At 39.1% G+C, this 17,655-nt stretch overlaps 1 protein-coding gene across 1 annotated transcript in view; it reads left to right on the plus strand.

Moving 5' to 3' along the window:
• The window catches only part of Anks1b (ankyrin repeat and sterile alpha motif domain containing 1B), an 878,091-nt gene that overhangs the window by 261,355 nt on the left and 599,081 nt on the right, over nucleotides 1-17,655 (plus strand). The window contains exon 10 of the mRNA XM_051206268.1: nucleotides 5,252-5,417. Coding sequence (XP_051062225.1) covers nucleotides 5,252-5,417 — 166 coding nt within the window. The remainder of the gene's footprint in view (nucleotides 1-5,251; nucleotides 5,418-17,655) is intronic.

The following is a 17,655-nucleotide window of genomic DNA, read 5'->3' on the forward strand; positions in this document are numbered from 1 at the left end:
GGGTCAGTGTTCAATGATGTATTGATAGTTAATATATATGAAGGCCAAGGTTTCTCAGTGTAGGAAGAGGGCTTTCAAAAGATTAAAAACTGCAGGGCCAGATTCTACTCACAAATATATGGTTCCCCTTTTCCTTATATTTGGTGGTAAATATCTGGCAATAGAACCTTTATCACGATAGAAATATATGGATTCTAGCTTGAAGTCTGGCCCTTCCACTGTAAAGATATTATATTAGATAAGCCTTTTCACAAAAACTACTTTCTGAATGAAGAATAAATCGATTGTTTTATGGGAATCATTTGGGTAAATAAAAACATAGTTCTTTTTATGGAACACAGAAGACTTCACAAATATGCATTGCTGTTCTCCCTTCACCCATCTGGATGTATGATTGCTCCTGAATGGCTTTGCCTCAGACTTAATTAAAATCTTTACTAAGTGTTTGTATACCTTTTTAAGAAGATGGCCTTAGCTTTTATGTAAGTGGAAGATGCAGGCTAGAGAACATAAAGTAAAGAACTATTTTAGGTTCTCATTTTCCTCAGTATGTATTCACTGTCCTGTTGCCCACATGGAGCTTTGCTAAATGCTAGACAAACACTTTAAATATTAAGACTATTTATCATAATAATAGGATTATGCTTCAACTTATTAAATAATACCTTGGTTTATTTGTCTAGCTCTTGTTATATGAATGTGATTACTATGCAGATCACTGTTTATTCAATGAAATCACTCAGTAAGAGAATTACAAGATGTTTTATGAGATCGTGCTAGGTATCAAAATATACTAATGCCCTGGCATTTGTTACTCTCTCATACAATTGTAACAGAAGTAAGAACACTAACTGGGACATGACTAACGCTTAACCCCCTCTTGTGAGTATTTGAAAGTAAAATAACTGGAAAAACAGCGTTGGAGACAAAAGGCTATTTTGGAAGTTGTTGTGGCGGTTCAACTGAGGTATACCAGATATCTGCACAAAGTGGAGTAGAGAAAAATAAATGTGTTTGAGGTAGCACTCAACAAGAGATAAGTTTAACACTTGATTGACTGGGAATCACACAGAGAAAGCAGAAGAAATGCAGGCTAGCTTTTTTAGGGTACCTGCTGTATGGAAGTGTACTTTATTGGTGGTGGACAACATAGGGAATTATATAAAAACTTAAAAAATGTTTATGCATTAAATTAAACATGGGGATAATTGTGAATGGTTTGACATATATGAATGTGAAGAGAGATATATCCTACCAGGTAGTAAAATTAATTTAATGGTTCTGGTAATCAAAACTGTATGATTCTAGCAATAGAACAGACTGACATATGGAGCGAATTAGAAAACTCAGAAACAGATTTGACTTTAAATAAGCATATGGTAGATACCTTTTGTTGTGGAAATTCTATTTCAAAAGAATGGAACATATAAATAAGCTGTATAAATAAGAAGTTTAAAGAGCAAAACAATAAATTTCAATATGATAGTGACTAAATTATGTATACAGGAAACTAACATTCAATTTATCATTTGAATATATATAGATGTCTTCAATATAGGTCATATCTTGATAAACCCATAGCAAGTTAAGAATATTCTAAGCCAAAAGTGCATTTACTACACCGCATCTTGTAAATATCCCAGCTTAGCAATAAAGTATATTGTCGTGCATCACTTATTTACGCTTTTTGATCACGTGGTTCACTGAGACTGTGATTTACTGCTGCTGAGGAGCACCACGACGGAGTGTTCTATCACATCACTATCCTGAGATAAGATGAAACCCAAAATTCAGAGCATGATTCCCATGAATATTACCATGGAGTCAGAAACTTACGTCAAACATCATAAATCAAGGACAAAGGATATTTACAATTGAAAGTAGTTCATAATACATACAGCCTTTGCCTAATAACCAGGAAAATGAACATCAAAGTTACAGTGCAATCCCATAGCTGTTAGAATGGCTAGTATGAAAAAGATAAAAATTCACTAGTTTGGGGATAACATGGAGAAAATGAAAACCACATAAATACCACTGAATATAATATCAGTGGATGCTGCCATTATGGAAAGTGGTAGTTTCTCAAAAAATTAAAATATTGAGAATGACCCATTCCACTAACTGGGTCTGCTCAAAGGGTGTGGGGTCAGTGTGTTGAGACATTATAATGCACTCCCATGTTTATTGAAGCTGCACTCACAGAAGTCAAGATTTGGGATCAGCCCACGCATCAACAAATGGAGAAAGTAAATTAGTCATCCTTAGTAGGTAAACCTCCAAGTCAGTTTTAAAGACAAAACTCCAAATAATTCTTCGTAAACAGTGACCTTGCAACTTTATCAAATCCGTGAATTGTTCTGATAAGTTTAAAGTAGGCTTTTAGCTGCAGACTTTGTTTTTTTATTTTTTATTTTCAAGGCTGAAACTTCTTCTATCATCATCGTCGTCATCTCCCCATATTTGCTCCAGCGTTTGCTGTCACTTGTTTAGTTGACTGGGATAAAACCTGATTCTCCTTTTCATTAGACTCCGTTCACCTTTCTTGTTGCAACCTCAGTTTTTTCTTCTTCTTCCTTCCCTTCCTTCCTCCCTTCTTTTTTGCCTCCCGCCCTTCTTCCCTCCCTCTTCCTTCCTTCCTTCCTTCCTTCCTTCCTTCCTTCCTGCCTTCCTTCCTTCCTTCCCATCTTTCCTTTTGATCTTTCTTTCCTTGTGCTACCCAGGCTGTTGGCCTCAAACTCAAAACATCACTCCCCCAGCTTCATGCATAGCCAGGATTGTATACATGTGCTGTAGTTTCTCAGTTCTGAAGGGCAATGAAGTAAAAAACAACAATCCAGCAAAAAGGTAAAGTCATGTATATGACAGTAGATATATCCGCTTAAAGGGCAAGGGACTGTCCAGCTGATGCTCAGGACTTACTCATTTCCTGCTGTATGTGTGGCAGATCTGCAGCAGATTCTGGATACAGGGTGGTGCAGAAAGACAAAGTACAAGGAGCAGTGCAAAAAAGAATCCGGTATAACCGAGAAATGTGCTCCATGCATAATCTTATCCACAGATAACTAGCTGGAGATTTCCAGTGATAGAAAACCTGTTGCTTTCTAGTCCTGTTGTTAGCTTCTTTTATCAGTGTGTGTTTGTGTTATAATTTTTTTTCTTATTTTACATATCGATCCCAGTTCCCTCTCCCTCCCTCTCTCCCATCCATTCCCCCCTTCCCTCCCACCCCTCCTCCAACTCCACAGGGAGGGTGAGGCCTTCCAGGAGGGATCATCAAAATCTGTCAAGTCATTTGGAGTAGGGACTAGGCCCTCCCTCCTGCCTCTAGGTTAAGGGAGTATCCCTCCATGGGGAATGGGCTCCTGAAGTCCTTTTGTGCACCAGGGATCCATCCTGGTTCCACTGTCTGAGGTCCCTTAGACTGCCCAGGCCTTCTAACTGAGACCCATGTTCAGGGGGTCTGAGTCAGTCCAATGCTGGATTCCCAGCTATGGAGTCTATGAGCTCCCCTTGCTCAGGTCAGCTGTCTCTGTGGGTTTCTGTAGTCTGGTCTTGACCCATTTTCTTATCACTCTTCCCTCTCTGCAACTGGATTACAGGAGTTCGGCTCAGTGTTTATTTTATAAGAAAAGTAATACTTTTAATTCATAAAAGTTATTTTGGGTATTGACCCAAATTTCCTCTCCTTGTCTTATAAACATTAGTCTTTTTCCTTCTGTTTTTTTTTTTTTAAGAGCATTGCCTTTCCCTCCACTTTGTGAGATTGTACTTGAGACTAAGTCTTTCAGATATGTTGAGAAAGGCATTGTATTGCTGTACAGCTCCTCTGGATAGAACACTGGGGATCCTTTCCTCATTTTTTTCTCTGACATGGGTTTTAAAGCAAATGCCCTCCTGATTGCCCCCTCTGGATGCCTTCTACTTTGTCACTCTTTGTTGTTAAAAATAAATTACTCCCAATTTCCTGCTTTCAATAGAGTAGAGTGAACATAATTGACTCTTTGATGTGTGAGGGTCTGGTGTGGTCTGAAAGCAATTACCCTGACCTTGAATTCCACTTAGTAGATATCATTATAGAGAAACTAGTTGCTCATACTAAATCTGTATCAACCCTGGAATATATCTTGGAAGATTTTCTGAAAATGAGTTTATTTTCTTGTTATTTGTTTCTTGGTTGTGAAGTGTACTTTATACGGTAAGAAATAGAAAAAAAAATGTGGTTCATTCTAAAATTTATTGTGCAGGTAATTTGTCTTCTCAAGTAGACTATGAACTCTCTGAGAGCAAGCACCATGCCTTACCAATTAAGAAAACAACCCCCCCCAAAAAAAACAAAAACAAAAAAAACCTCTAGTGCTTAATATTCTCTCTATCTCTCTCTCTCACACATGTATACATGGAATAATTATTGATTCATAAGAAATTAAGATATTATATAATAATTAATAACTGTGGTTCTTAGAATATATTGAAGAATTAGTAACATAAAAATCTGGATCTAAATTATATCCTAACCTTAAAAATTGTGGGTCATACTGTATTAGTTAAATAGTTAACAGTATTTACAAAGAACAAACATTAATATGTTGGATGAGATACTTACAATTCTGAAAGAAAATTCAAATAGCAATGACTTAAACTATAAGGACGCTAATATTTACTTACAAAGACTGAAGAACCTGATTCTAGGTCTATTCGAGCAACTCAGTGATACCAGACACTTTTATCTTAATGTTGCAACTTCTGGGTTTTTTTTATCATTCTTTTCTTGAATTTGTATTATAGTAAAAAGTAAAGTCTTCCCCTCCTCAGAGAGGAGCCTAGGGAGAGTAGCCTCCTCACAATCTTCTCTGGGGAAAACCTTCCCTTCTGAAGCCTTCCAGAGAATTCTGCTTGTATCTAACTGGCCAAAGGTGAGTTATATGGTTATCTCTAGGAGGCAGCCAAAGAGCAGGGTCTGGGAAATGAATTGTTGATTGAAGCTGTCTACTCTGTGGCTAGGAAGTAGAGGTACATAACAGAAGAAGATCACGACTGTTTGGAACTAATGGAAACTAAGGCTAACCAAATGAGAATAACTCTTTAAAAATGTCTGTGGTAACACATGGCTATAGGACCTTTTCAAACAGAGCACCAGCTCTTAGCCAATTTGGTAACAGCTCTTGGACCCAAGTACCTCTTCTGATTTTTATAAATTAGATAAGGCTGTATTTTTATTAAAAAGCATTTTATTGCTTCTCCTTTTCAGGAGTCTTATCCGAAGAAGAGGAATTACACCATGGAAATCGTACCATCTGCCTCACTGGACACAATTCCTTCAGAAAATGAGAACTTTCTTTGTGATCTCATGGACACGGCTGTTACAAAGAAACCTTGCTCCCTAGAAATCGCAAGGGCACCTTCTCCGAGAATGGGTAATATTTCCTACTCACACTTGGCCAACTCAATTTGCATACTCACATAAGTGAAGACGCATCATTAATATTTTTATTTCATGCTATATTATCAACATGAAAGTGCCCCGGGGAAGTCCCAGGGATCAATTTTGCATTCCAAGTGAGCACAGGTAAGCCATGATTTTTGATGGGAAAATTTAATAATTAAGGGTTCTTCATGGAGATGGCCCTTCCTTGATGAAGCCACTTGGATGCATTTTAATTATTAAGACCCTTGGTGAGATGTAATGCTTTGGTAGCAGGAGTCTTTACGTAGACCCTTTTGCAACCTGTTTGTTTCTAAGTTATCAAATATATTTAGTTACTAAATTTACCTTACATTTTTATAACTTGGTGTAGTTTAAAGATTCAAAGTATTTTCTGGTGGAGGGGTTACTGAAGATGAAACATCCAAAGCAAGACATGAATGGGTAGATGTAAACGTCTAGGTAAACGTAGACATTCCTTGCCTAGAGATGGAAAGAGGAAAGTGTAGCTCTTACTTTTTTTAGTGTGGTTACTATTATAGAGAAATTCTATTACATTTCCAAGTGGGTTTATTTCTGTCTAAGATGGCAAATTGGGCTGTGCAATTCAGCGGTAGAATGCTTGCCTAGTATGTCCAAGGCTCTTGGTTCAGGCCCACGTACTTGGTGTGTGTTGGGAGCAATGAAAGGATGAGTTAGAGAGGGGTGAGGTAAACCCAGAACATTCAAGAATTACACAGAGATCAACAAATAGACTTGTAGCAGTGCTGAGGTACTGCTACTGTGTGAGTCTGACCCATACAGAAGGAAGATGTTTTTTGGATAAGTTGAAAACCATAGTAATAAAAGTAGTTAAAACTGCAAGGCCCTTACTATGTGCTCTAAGCGCTTTATGTGTGTTAACTCACACAGCTCTTAGGATGCTGTGAGATGTTAACATTGCCCATCACTTTAAATTGAGAAGTGGGGGCCCTGACACATTAGGTGGCTTCACAGGAGTTTCTTAATCGGGATGGAGCTGGGCTCTGAGCTTGGTTGGTGGTGCAACTTGTGTTCTTCATTGTGTGCTAAAGTGCTGCATATGTCAGGGGACGAGGGGAGGTAGCAATTGTGAACAAAGAATTGGGTGCTAAGAAAGGTAGAGATCAGACAGTCCTCATGTGACATTGACAATCGGAAAAGATGTAAGGACAGCAACAGATCAGATGAGCACAGGCTGTGGATGGAGGTGTTCTATTGAGTGAGTCACATGCCATCAGAAAGAATAAAGCCAGTGCTCATAGCACGTGTGGAACTTCTGAAAATGGAATTTACCAGCCAGAGACAATGATGACTCTGAGGAAGGAGAGTAGCATACAATACTCTCTTCTCCTTAGGCTCCAAATAATCCCATCACTTAATTTCTTATTAAAATTGGCAGTTTAAAGTAACTAAGCCTGAAGAGAAAGGAGCCCCAAACAAGCAGAAATACGAAAAAACATACACACTTGAAAGGACTTCCCATGTTGTAACTGTCAGATGTGGAGTTCACAGTGACTACACAATGAGCAAGAAGAGGCGATGCTGAAGGAATTTTAGGCAAAGAGAAGCTTTGGAAAAATCCACCATAGTATATTCGAGATGAGAAGGTACACTTCTAGAACTGAAAAAAGATGCAACATGTGAATGGATGGATGGATGCTGTAAGACATTAAATCCAGCTGAAGAAGTGAATGGGAAATAGGGCAGGAAGAAAAGTGTCAGAACATTGCATAGAGGAGAGAAGGGATGAAACAGAAGCATGTACGACACGAAGTACATCTATCAAGAGCTTCGTACATGAGAGATCAAAGTTGCAGAGGTCTGGGACTAATATATTTGAGGAAGATATCCCAAATAGCCCCGCCCTGAAACATGTAAGGAGGTTAATAAGTGAATGGTAAAAGTCATTGGCCTGCGTATTATGTGAAGATATAGTATTTCTTAGAGTCCTTTGGAAGCAACATGAAAGAACATCCTGGAAGCGTAAGGTACAATTTATGAAGAAAGAATGCCCGTGCTGTGTGTCTATTGCTATTTAAAAGCCACTAATCTTTTACTGATAACAGTAATTTTGTGTGTCTGTTGCTGTTTAAAAGCCACTAAGCTTATATTGATAACAGTAATTTATTTTGCTCCGGAATCTGTCAGTCTAGCTGGGTTTGTTGTGCAAGGATCACCTTTCTACCACATTGTGTCAGCTCACCTAGGGAATTTGGAAGCCACCTTTATTTATTTGTTTGTTTCATGGTGGGAATTGAACTCAGGGCACTATGCATGCTAAGTGCTCTAACTGTGCTCCATCTCCATCCTGGAGAGAACCTCTGATATGAAGGATGCTGTGGAGATGTAGCCTAATTGGATACCTGGCAAGTTGTTCGAAATGGGGGCTTAGCATTGGTGTGGGGATCACCTTCTGTGGATGGCATGTTCTTCCTGGTGAAGTACAGGCTGGATTCTGACGATGTGCATCTCTCCCCACTACCAGTGGGAAGTCGAGCACTTCTATTTTGTTACCATTTTGCGCTCTGGAAATCTGGGATGTCAGCACCACTGGCTTCTGGTGAGGGCACTCTTCCCGGCTTGTGGAGGGCTGACTTTTCACTGTGTGCTTTGTCTTTCTGGGTGTGCTGAATGAGTGACCCTTGCAATTTTGTCCCTGATAAGTAACCACCTTTAAGGAAAAGATGTCAGGGAATTCAGGGCCATCGTTCCAGCTTCTGGTCACAGTGTCTGCTTGGAATAGCTCCTTAGGTCCTCTCAGCTTCTTCCCGAGAGAATTTAGTCTTTCACTGTCACTTGTCTTCAGGTTCCCCAGCTTGTGCCTACTGACAAGTCACAATGTTAAAGCCACAAGTTTTGGAATGCCGAATTTCCACCTGTCAACGTCTCTTCTGGTTTTTGAATGGCACATAACACACCAACTTCCAGACTTAGTTAAAACAATAACATACACTCATTTATTTTTCTTATAAATCTGCAGTGCTGGGGTGGCTCTGAAGGACTTTGTTGCTTGCTGTTACAAGTAATTATGCCAGGGCATCTTGACTAAAGACTACAATAGAATCTGTGTACAAGGTCCATTCTTAGGCCCGGTGAAGACTCTATCAGGTCAGAGCATGGCAAACATAGGCCCAAACAGGGCAAACATGGCACCTTCAGGTTTTGCCTTCTACCCTTGCCCCTCTTGTTAAAATCTGTTAGATTGCATTCCTAAAGCTAGCCCCCAACCACGGACTCATTCCTCAGATAAAACACCAAGGTCCAACTATCAAAATTTGTTTTTTTAGCTAATACATCTAATCAGGATTTGCCAACTCACCCTAGACACTTCCCATCCACCCCACTTAAAAACCCATGCCTGCAATAAAACAAAACAGCAAACAGTCCTCCTAATGCTTGCTTGCTGCTGCTGCTCCCCACCCCCACCTGCTTGCCCCTCCAGAGTATATCTCCTTTGTGCTGAGAATTTGATGTCTGGTTGTGTCTTGTACCAATTCCAAGGGGGACCTTCTCCTTCACATCAGTTGTGCTGGCTCAAACTTACAATCCTAATATTTAAGAGGCTGGGACAAGAGGATCACTGAATTTGTGGCCAACCTTGGCAACATTGTGAGCTTCACATTAGTCTGGGCTAATTTCAGATAAAGAAAAAACAAACATCCTGTTTTCCAACCCACCATGACTTACTTGGAATGTTCATGGTATATGTCGGATATATGTTAATATGATTCCAAGAATACACACCCCCAAGAAAATTCTGCAGAAGCTGCATTCTCCTTTATGGCTTAGCTCTGACCTATAAGACAGTACTTCTTGTAGTCAAGGCCCTGCCCCAATTTAAGTGGAGGGAATTGTCTTTCTCTGATTCTTTAACAAAGTGTGCTAACTTCATAACAGCATACGACGTTATCCATCTAGATGCTTTTGGAAAACACAAATTCCTAAAACTATCTGAATTGCTGTTGTTTTGATTTTTTTTCTAAGTGAAGTTAGATTTAATTTGCACAGATATATGATTCACCTTATTGTCTCTGATAATTTAGGTTTAGTATAGAAATCAGCTTGACCATAGGATTCATAGGAATCATAGGATTCATGCTCTGCACTTAGGGCTGTGTTTATGACATCTACCAGTGAGGAGTCCTGAATTAAAATGGAAATTAGGTGCTTTTATTTTTCAATCATAGGAATAAAAATAAGTACAGATTCCTTGCAGGGACTCCCAAAGAACTGCTCTCTAGAAACACCATAGCTGAAGACACATCAGGACAGCCGTGTCTTTACTGGCTAGATTAGGACACTGCCTGCACCTCCTACTCTACTGCAGCTACATTCTATTCATTCAGCTAACCTGTATCTCTAGGTTTCATGGATCCAATCATGTCCAAGTCTTTCACTGCTACGAGTGTTTAATGGCTTATGTTTAACTTTTTGCTGTTCCACTGTGACTAGCTTAGTGAGCTGGTGAACTTGGGAGGGGGGGGGCAGCTGACCTCTCTTGGAGTTACTGATGTGACAGCAGAGACAGGACTTGCAGGTATGGTGACATCTGCTAATGGAGATGAATACCAAACTGAATGGGGGGGGGGCTCCCACTTGCCCATGCAATAAACATGCACAGAGAACCTCTGGTGTTGCAGGCATTGTGTTAGTGTTGCAAAGAACAGAGTTAAGGTCCAAGTCCTAAAAATTAGAGAATTTGAAGGTTAGTGAGAGCAAGAGGCAAAGCCACATACTCCTGGATTGGAGGAGAAGAGGGGTGTGAGTGATAACTTCCTCCCAATGGATGCTGCCTGATCTCAGCCTCACCTAAGGAAGGTTTAGATGGATGTGTACGAGGCACTGTAGCCAAGGGACAATGTGTGTAGCGTTCCATGGGGATGGAAGAACAAGCTTCATTCAGAGACTAGTGTAGGATGCTTCTAAGGCAGGATGAATAATAAGAAAGAAAGGAGACTGTGACAGCATTAGGCATTGGCTTTAGAATGACCATTCTAAAACAAAGTGGGTTTGGATTGTTCACCACAAGGTCGGAAGCGGGAAAAATATTTAGCTGATCAGTGTGTTAGTTCTGGTTAGAGGCATCTGAGAGGAGGCTCTTCCATTGAAGAATTACCTAGCTCAGATTGGCCTGCAAACGTGTATGTGTATGGGGGATTCTCTTGATTATTAATTGACGCAGGTGGGCCCAGCCCTGAGCATCGTTCATGCCCAGGTCCTAAACGTAGGACCACCTAGTTTGTACAATAAAGCTAGCTATGCAGGAGCCAGAAAGTGAAGCAGTTAGCATCATTCCTCCATGTTTTCTGCTTCAGCTCTTCCCCTGATTTCCTGCCTTGACTTCCCTCTGTGATGGGTTATGACCTGGAAGAGTATGATAAAATAAGCCCTTTCCTCCCCAAGTTGCTTTCAGTCATGGTGTTTATTTCAGCAACGGAAGGGCAACTTAAACAGTATACAAATCTTAGCAAGAAATGGCTGTGGCCAGCCAAAGATGGTGCCAGTGAGGGGTGGGGCGGTACTAAGAGGTGGGTGGGAATAAAGCACGTTCCTTCTCCCTTCAGAGACTGACATTTTGGAAGTCGGTAGCCAGGGCATTAGAGAACCATATCTCCAGGAGTGCATGCTGTGGCTTAAGTTGATTCTGTTGAGTAGCGCGGTGTGGGTTTAAACAGAGTGGGGGTTAGTGCTCTGCACACAGACTGTACTAGAAGCTTTCCTCGTGGGAGGGCAGAGGGGGAAGAGGCAAAGAATAATGGCAAAGGATAGTTAGATCTTTAAAGAAACATCTAGGTACTGAACTGTTCATCCTTTACCCCAAATGGGCTTTAAAAGTTTGCATCCAAGTCCCTAGTACCTTAGGTGTGATTTTACTTGCAGAATTTAGAGATAACATCTTCATAGAAGTAAATAAAGTAATTACGTAGGTCTTACCAGGCATGTCCAACCTATGGCCACATGCAGTAGAAGACAGCTATAACCATACATGTAAATATGAGCAAAATTGCGAACTTACACAAGGCATTGGGATCTGTGTGGTTTGGTTTTGGCAGGGGAGTAACTGGATTATGTGGTTCCCTAGCATCAATTTTGTAGATGACAACAATGTGCTATCACAATGTCAAAAGATTGGGCATGCCTGTTGGAAACTCAGTATGACTAGTGGTTTCATAGAAAGGGCAAGGGCTATGTGAGTTGACAAAGGAAGAAGTTAACCCTCTACAAGCCAAACAGAGGTCTGAGCAGAGCTTTCTCAGGGACCTCACAGGATCTGTCCTGCCAATGCCTCATTCTGAGACCTCTAGACAATGGAAGTTAAAAAAAAATGCATCTTTTGCTGCTTTATTACAATGGCCCTATGAATCCCATACAGAGATTTATAACTGAGCACACATGTTTAATGCATTAGAATGTTTGGATCGTTCTGCACAGGCCAAACACTGCCTGGCTTGCTTATCTGAGAAGCCAAGAAACATTTTCCTGGTAACTGACAATGCCATTCATAGATAAAATATATCTCTTCTGGAATAAATTAAATATGCATATTAGTCCCCTTTCTGTATTTATGAACCAGATGAGAAAAATGTTTTACTATAGCTACTAGTTTAATTTTAATGCAAAAGTGAATTAGTAGTTTATCTATACTCAACCAGATTCTATGATTCAACCAATAAAATGAGTTTTTCTCTAACAAACATTTTGCTAGTGCCTGAATGATTATGATTTCATATGGAATAAGAATAATAATACTGGGTTCCTAAAGTAAGGACTGCTAAGATTCCCATTTATGCTACCACTACTAATTATCTGTAGCAGAGGATGGTATATTTTGACAGTGGTGACTCAGTCATATAAATGAACAACAACAGCAGCAAAAAGGAATTAATGAATGCTGTAGCTTTAAAAGAAAATGGCTGTGGTGGCAGTAAAAAGTCCTTATGAAATAGTCAGATGCCATCAAAGAAGATGTTTTATTGTCTGCCTTTCATTTAATTTCATCCCTCACAGGGGAATTTTTCCATCTTGTGGTAACTAAGCAACCTGTTATTTTGAATCACTTAGTGCAGGCTTTGCACAGTATGGATGCTCAATAAATCCATTTTGATTAATGAGCAATTTATAACAACACTGGCAAAGACTGTATCCAATCCTGTTGAGAGAGAACGGATGATCTCCGATAAAAAGGGGCATGTTCAATAGCCACACGCCAAGATAGTGGGGGTCTTGGTTACCTCTGTGCAATTTGCTAATGTGCTTGCTGGACCATGGTTTGCCTGAAATGGAAGTATCACCTCTAAGTAATCCCCACATCCACTACACTTTTTCTGCCACCTGCCACAGGCAGGATTGAAGGTGAGGGTTTCTGTAATATATGTGTAACCATATATATATATATATATACATATATATATATATGGTTGTATATAAATGCACACATATAATACATATAGTATATTTAAATACTTATAAACTTATATAAGCATATTCATGTATATGATCTATACATAAATACATAGAGATTTTTATATTTATAATTACTTATTATATACATAGAAGATAAATATATACATATGCAATATCTAATAAATAAAAATATGATTATGAATATAATACATATACATATATTTACTGTTTAAATATATTTATATATTATATAGTTACACATGAATTTAAATATGAGTATATTTATATGGTTACAAATATATATTTTATTCATTTATATATGTTTGAGATAGTGAAGAGTCTTTCTAATACCACAGTTTTGAAATTAAAAGAATTCCAACTGGACCAGGACAGTCGGTTATCCCTGCTAAGGGAGTGAACAATGTCAACATGATTTCTGTGGGCATGTTTAACTCATTTAAAAGAACAAACTATTTCTAAGGCCCTTGGAAGCATTCTTTTACATGCAAATATTGTTTTTTCTGTTAAGAACAATTTTTATAAGACAGCAGTGATTTATCTGGCATTTCCTCGGTGCTCGGTGATTTTGTAGCTCTTTATTCGGTCGGATATTTAGATGGTAAATTGGTAACACAGTGCTAAGCAGAGGGGAACAGAGGAAACCAGGATTCCCATGAGCATGGTGAGACCCTGGTCTGTGAGTCCACCCCCGGTCTCCACATGGGCATTTTGACAAGACCGATGTTTGACTTTGCTGGCATCCATAGAATCTTGCTATATTTTGAAAACAACATGCTAAACAGAAAGAAAATCACCCCAAATGAGTTTCACCTGTACTTTAAGCATCATAGATTAAGATTTCTAAAAGTACAGTGAACTCTTGCTAAGAAGAAGGCGTGGCTTTTTATGGCGTGCATACCTTCTGGGATCCAGGTTCCCTATAATGTCAGCCTGTGATGGTAATGACAGAGTATTACTTACTTCATTAGTTCATGCCCATGAACTCCGCGCAGCCCCTGCTGTGTCTCTAGTGTTTTCAGGTTCCAGGTGCTTCCTTCCCTTGTCTCAGTAGTCAATTTCATATTTTAATTCAAAAAGAACATAGGCGCCCTAGAACTGTTAACCTAGCACCTTTGAGGTGGAAGCAGGAGGGTCCAGTATGTCTAACGGCCAGAAAGAGGAAATGTAGAGATAGAGACATGGAGAGAAGTTCACAAAGGAGGGAGATGCTCATGGAGAGAACTATCCCTGGCTCCGCTTATGTGTCCCTCTTGTTAACATAGGTGGAGCTTTCTCTCCCTGTGGCCTCTGTGCTCTAGGCTCTACCTTCTTAGAAATTTTACCCTTTCATTCATGCTTCTCCCCTCCTGAGTGTTTACATATATAACAGTATTTACAGTATACCCACTTAAACATACACATACATACATAATGCAGTGGGGATCAAACCCAACACCACTGAGGTACCATCAGCCCTACTGTTTGTATTTTTAATTGTCTTTTTCTACTGACCATGTGGATCAGTGTCTAAATCTGCTTTCTTTTCATTTGGAAAGCAAAAACAAAACTATTGACAATGAAATCAACTACTTGACAAATAGGAGTTCTTTGAACCTACTGGACATCCAGCTAATCTATCTATCTGAATTAGTTAGGGTTCTCTAGAGTCACAGAAATTTTGGAATTAATTTCGCCCTCCATCCCTCCCCCTCTCTCTCATATATATATATATATATATATATATATATATATATATATGTATGTATAATGAACTATGCTGGAATGAATTATAGGCATCAGTCCAGCAATGGCTAGTAATGAATGGAAAGTCCGAGAATCCAGGAACCGCTCAGTCCCATGAGGCTGGGTGTCTGAGCCGGTCTGCTGGGATCTCAAAGGAGGGATGGATGGGCTGGAGGAGATGATGGCAAGCAGGTGAAAGCACCTTCCCCCTTCCATTGTCTTCATGCAGGCTTCCAGCAGGAGGTGTCGCCCAGGTGTGAAGGCTGGATTAAAAAATGTTGTGTTATCCAGCCTCAAAGTCTGGATTGAAGGCTGTGTCCTCCAGTCTCAAGATGCAGATCAAAGGCATGTGTGCCCTCCGTACCTGGTTCATCCCAGATGTAGTCAAGTTGACAACCAGGAGTAGCCAGTACACCATTTCTACCATGCACTCCTTTGTGTATTTCTTTCTCCTCTTTCCACCCCAGCTCACCAGTCACAAGGGTCTTGACGCCACAAACCCTGAAAGGACATCTCTTAATTCACACTCTTCCCAACCTCTCAGTCATACAAGCTGCTGTGTGCCGTTTCAGCCACAGCTTCTACCCAAATCCCTGCCTCGATTCATGTAAAGGGAAAAATGGGAAATGTGTTAGAACAATTTATGCATATTCACTTGATTTTAAACTAGTGTGTAAGATGGTACTCTCCTTCCCATTCTACAGATAAGAGAGTCAGATCATAAAATGGTTTAGAACTTGCTAGAATTTAAATACAGATGGTTTGGCTGTATTCTTACCCATATTCACAATTAATTATCTGATTAATGAAGCCTGCAGTCCTGAGGTTTTTGTTTGATTGTTTATTTAGCTTCACAAGATAAATCTTTTCAAAAGGAAATAGGAAGCTTTGGGAAGCTGTGATGCCAGAGACCCTGTATGCACCCACCTGTAGACATTGTAGAATGTTGTAGTCATTCTAAAGTAAATGGATGAATTAGAGGCAACCCAAAAGACAAAATGTATGATGGTAAAGTAATAATGATATTTTTAAACGGAAGGGTCACTTAAGACATGAAAACATTTTCATTGTTTTTTGTTTTGTTTTGTCTTGTCTTGAGACATGGTCTCGTGTATCCCAGACTTGCTTGAATCTTCCCGTGTAGCTGAGAATGCCTTTGAACTTCAGATCACCCTGCCTGTACCTCCTGAGTACTAGGCTTACAGGCCCACACCTGATTTGAGTGGGACTGGAGAATGAAACCCAAGGCTTCATGAATGCTAGACAATACTACCAACTGAGCTACTCCCCAACCCCTAAATAATATTCATTGTTTTTAAACACTTGGAAAATGGTTTAATGTTTTCAACAGAAATTGGAACTGTACAGTTATAGTAAGTCTAATCTCTCTCTCTCTCTCTCTCTCTCTCTCTCTCTCTATATATATATATATATATATATATATATATGTATATGTATATATATATGTATACACACACACATATATATATGTGTGTGTATATATATATATACATATATATATACATATATATATCAACAAAAGACAAGTGCATCTACACAAACCCACCCTTTCATTCTGATTCACCGGCACCCACACAATCTCTCCCAAAGCCAGTGGCCCCTCTGGCAGCCCCAGAAGGGGGAAATGGCACAAAGGGCACCACTACCATGTCCCCAGGCCTCCGGAGGGATCGGCTAATCCCCAACAAGGAGAATTGCTTGTGTTCCAGGTTTCCTAGGGGCACAGATAACAAGGGCCAGTGCTCTGAGTTGCCAGCTGATTTTTATAAAATATTCCCAGAGGAGAAATGGCTAAAGATGCTCTGGGACAGAGAGGCTACGCAGTAGCCACCCACACTGCAGTCACCTTAAGGAGAAATGTAAGGGGATGTCCAATCAAATATTCTTGAGAAATGATTATGTAGATTTTCACTATAGCACATATTTACTCTTCAATAAATATCTGATGAGTGAATCATTGCATACTTGCACTTAATACCATTTAGTGGTATTATGTAAGTTCAGGAGTTAAACCAGGAAGAAATTACAATGCAGTACTGTCTTTATTGGTAAGATTACATGGGTTTCTAATTTGTTTGCTTAGTTTTTGTATTCTCTAGAATTTCTACAGCTAATGCAAATTATTTTTATAACAATTAGAGAAGATTAACTTCTTTATCTACAGGATTAAAAGCAATTTGTCAAAACAGTTGGATTCTATCTAAGTCATATTAAATATGAATATTATTTCCTTCTATGAAGAAAGTATAATATACTTTATAGTCTATAAAACAATGAAATTCCTGCAATATTCCATATATCAAGGACACACAGATTTTTAACTATATTTGCTTATATTGCAGGATATTTAAATTTTATTCATAAACACACAAATATGCATGTTCATTTGGTACCACATGATGGTTCTATATGTTTATCTAACATATCACCTTCTTATAGCAGAAGCATTCAAAATCCTTTCTTCAAGCATCTCAGAATAGAGTTCACAGATGCTCTCCAGGTATGTTGTGAGAGTTTTAATTTTGATGAGCTCGTTTTGTATGCTAGTTGAAACCTTGATAAGAGTTATTTTCAGAGCCCAGAGTATTAAGACTCCAGAGTGTTAGCTATTACATGATAGGACCATGTGATAAAAGTTATTTTCAATGCTTCTAAAGAGGCAATATCATTGTAGCTCATGGCAATTCACAGTTGCATGATTTCAGTCCATTCTAATGATTAAACTGTTACTTCATGGAATTACTTTTATTTTCCCCCTGCCTAATAGCTTCTGCAAACAGCATTAAGTTGGAAATAGTGTTATTCTGAAAATATAAATTTGCAGAAGTCTTTCATAATGCTTGAAGACCTATATTTAACACCTTTTATTCCTATACCTACATTGTCTAGACATATCTGCCAGATGTCTGTTGCAAGCTCACTAATGCACTTCAGATTCTTTTATATGAATCTCTATCATTCATATCATATTATACTAAAATTGTCCCCTTTTTATGTACTCCTACACTCCAATTAAGAAACATTAACCAAATTAACTAACA

The sequence above is a fragment of the Phodopus roborovskii genome, unplaced genomic scaffold (assembly GCF_943737965.1).
Source record: "Phodopus roborovskii unplaced genomic scaffold, PHOROB, whole genome shotgun sequence".
Classification (NCBI taxonomy): Eukaryota; Metazoa; Chordata; class Mammalia; order Rodentia; family Cricetidae; genus Phodopus; species Phodopus roborovskii.